Source organism: Plasmodium fragile, assembly GCF_000956335.1.
Source record: "Plasmodium fragile strain nilgiri unplaced genomic scaffold supercont1.127, whole genome shotgun sequence".
Taxonomy (NCBI): Eukaryota; Apicomplexa; class Aconoidasida; order Haemosporida; family Plasmodiidae; genus Plasmodium; species Plasmodium fragile.
The window spans coordinates 21621-22672 of record NW_012192707.1 but is presented as its reverse complement, the minus strand read 5'-3'; the positions used below and the strand labels follow the sequence as shown (position 1 = coordinate 22672).

Below are 1052 nucleotides of genomic sequence, written 5' to 3'. Positions count from 1 at the left end.
TATCATCTTTGCGTATCGTAAAAAAGGAAACAAAAAAATAAGAAAAAATCATAGGTGTATATATAAAGAAGAATGAAATAATCATATAATTCTGGAATACAAAAAAAAAAAAAAGAACAGCCACGTAGTGCCAACACAAATACATATAACAATAATCATATAATCCCCTTCTTTATAAGTAGAAAGAAATATAGTTCTTAGTAACCCCCTTTATTCTGAAAAAAAAAACAAGCAAAGGACAAAATGATGTTCCCTGTGCAACTTTCCATATTCAGCTTCATTTTGTACTCCTGGCAACATCCCGAAAACGTACGACACAATAATTAACGCTTCCGTAGAATGGGCATTCCCATTTATGATTCTGATGTTATTCGTGCTCCTAACAATTGAAAACAATTCTGCCTTCGTTTCATTTTATCTAAATACATGTGCACTGCATAACGCCCTCAAATACATGCCTCGGTATTTTCCCCTATGTTAGGCGAATGAATCCGGCACATCATGGAACCATACGGCGAAGCAAAATGACACTCTCGGTATCAGGATGCGTAGATTACTAACGGTTGAATTGGATATGCAAGCACCACCACAACCAAATAATACATTACTGCTCACTCCTGGTAAGGGTCATGATAAAAAACTCGCATCCGGGCAAAAGCCAGGAAAGTCTGGTAAACCAACAACGAATGTTGCATCAGAAGGATCGTTACCGCAGTCACCACAGCATAATGTACAAAGTGAAAAGAAAGAAAAGAAGCCAAAAGGAACTGAAGTGACGGGTGCAACGGATAAGCAAACACCAGAACAGAATAAAGGTCCCGTTAGTCCTAGTGGAGGGCCAGTGAAAACAACTGCGACGGGTGCAGATTCCGGAAAACCAGATGCGAAGGTTGGGACAGAGGGGATATTAGTAGCTTCAGAAAAGAAGGCACACATTAAAGAAACGACCGAGGTACCAAGCGGACTTTGTAGTACACTAGCGCGAACTATATCTAGGAATAAATTGTGGATCCCCGCTACAGTGGCCGTTCTTGGTTTCTACATATATATGT

At 39.5% G+C, this 1052-nt stretch overlaps 1 protein-coding gene across 1 annotated transcript; it reads left to right on the top strand.

The window, feature by feature from the left end:
• Positions 1 to 243: 243 nt before the first annotated feature.
• Positions 244 to 1002, top strand: AK88_05407 (uncharacterized protein; the record flags this gene model as incomplete). Its single annotated transcript, XM_012483009.1, has 3 exons — positions 244 to 309; positions 482 to 952; positions 997 to 1002. The coding sequence occupies 3 exons, from the start codon at positions 244 to 246 to the stop codon at positions 1000 to 1002; spliced, it is 543 nt and encodes a 180-aa protein (XP_012338432.1).
• Between the last annotated feature and the right edge of the window lie 50 nt (positions 1003 to 1052).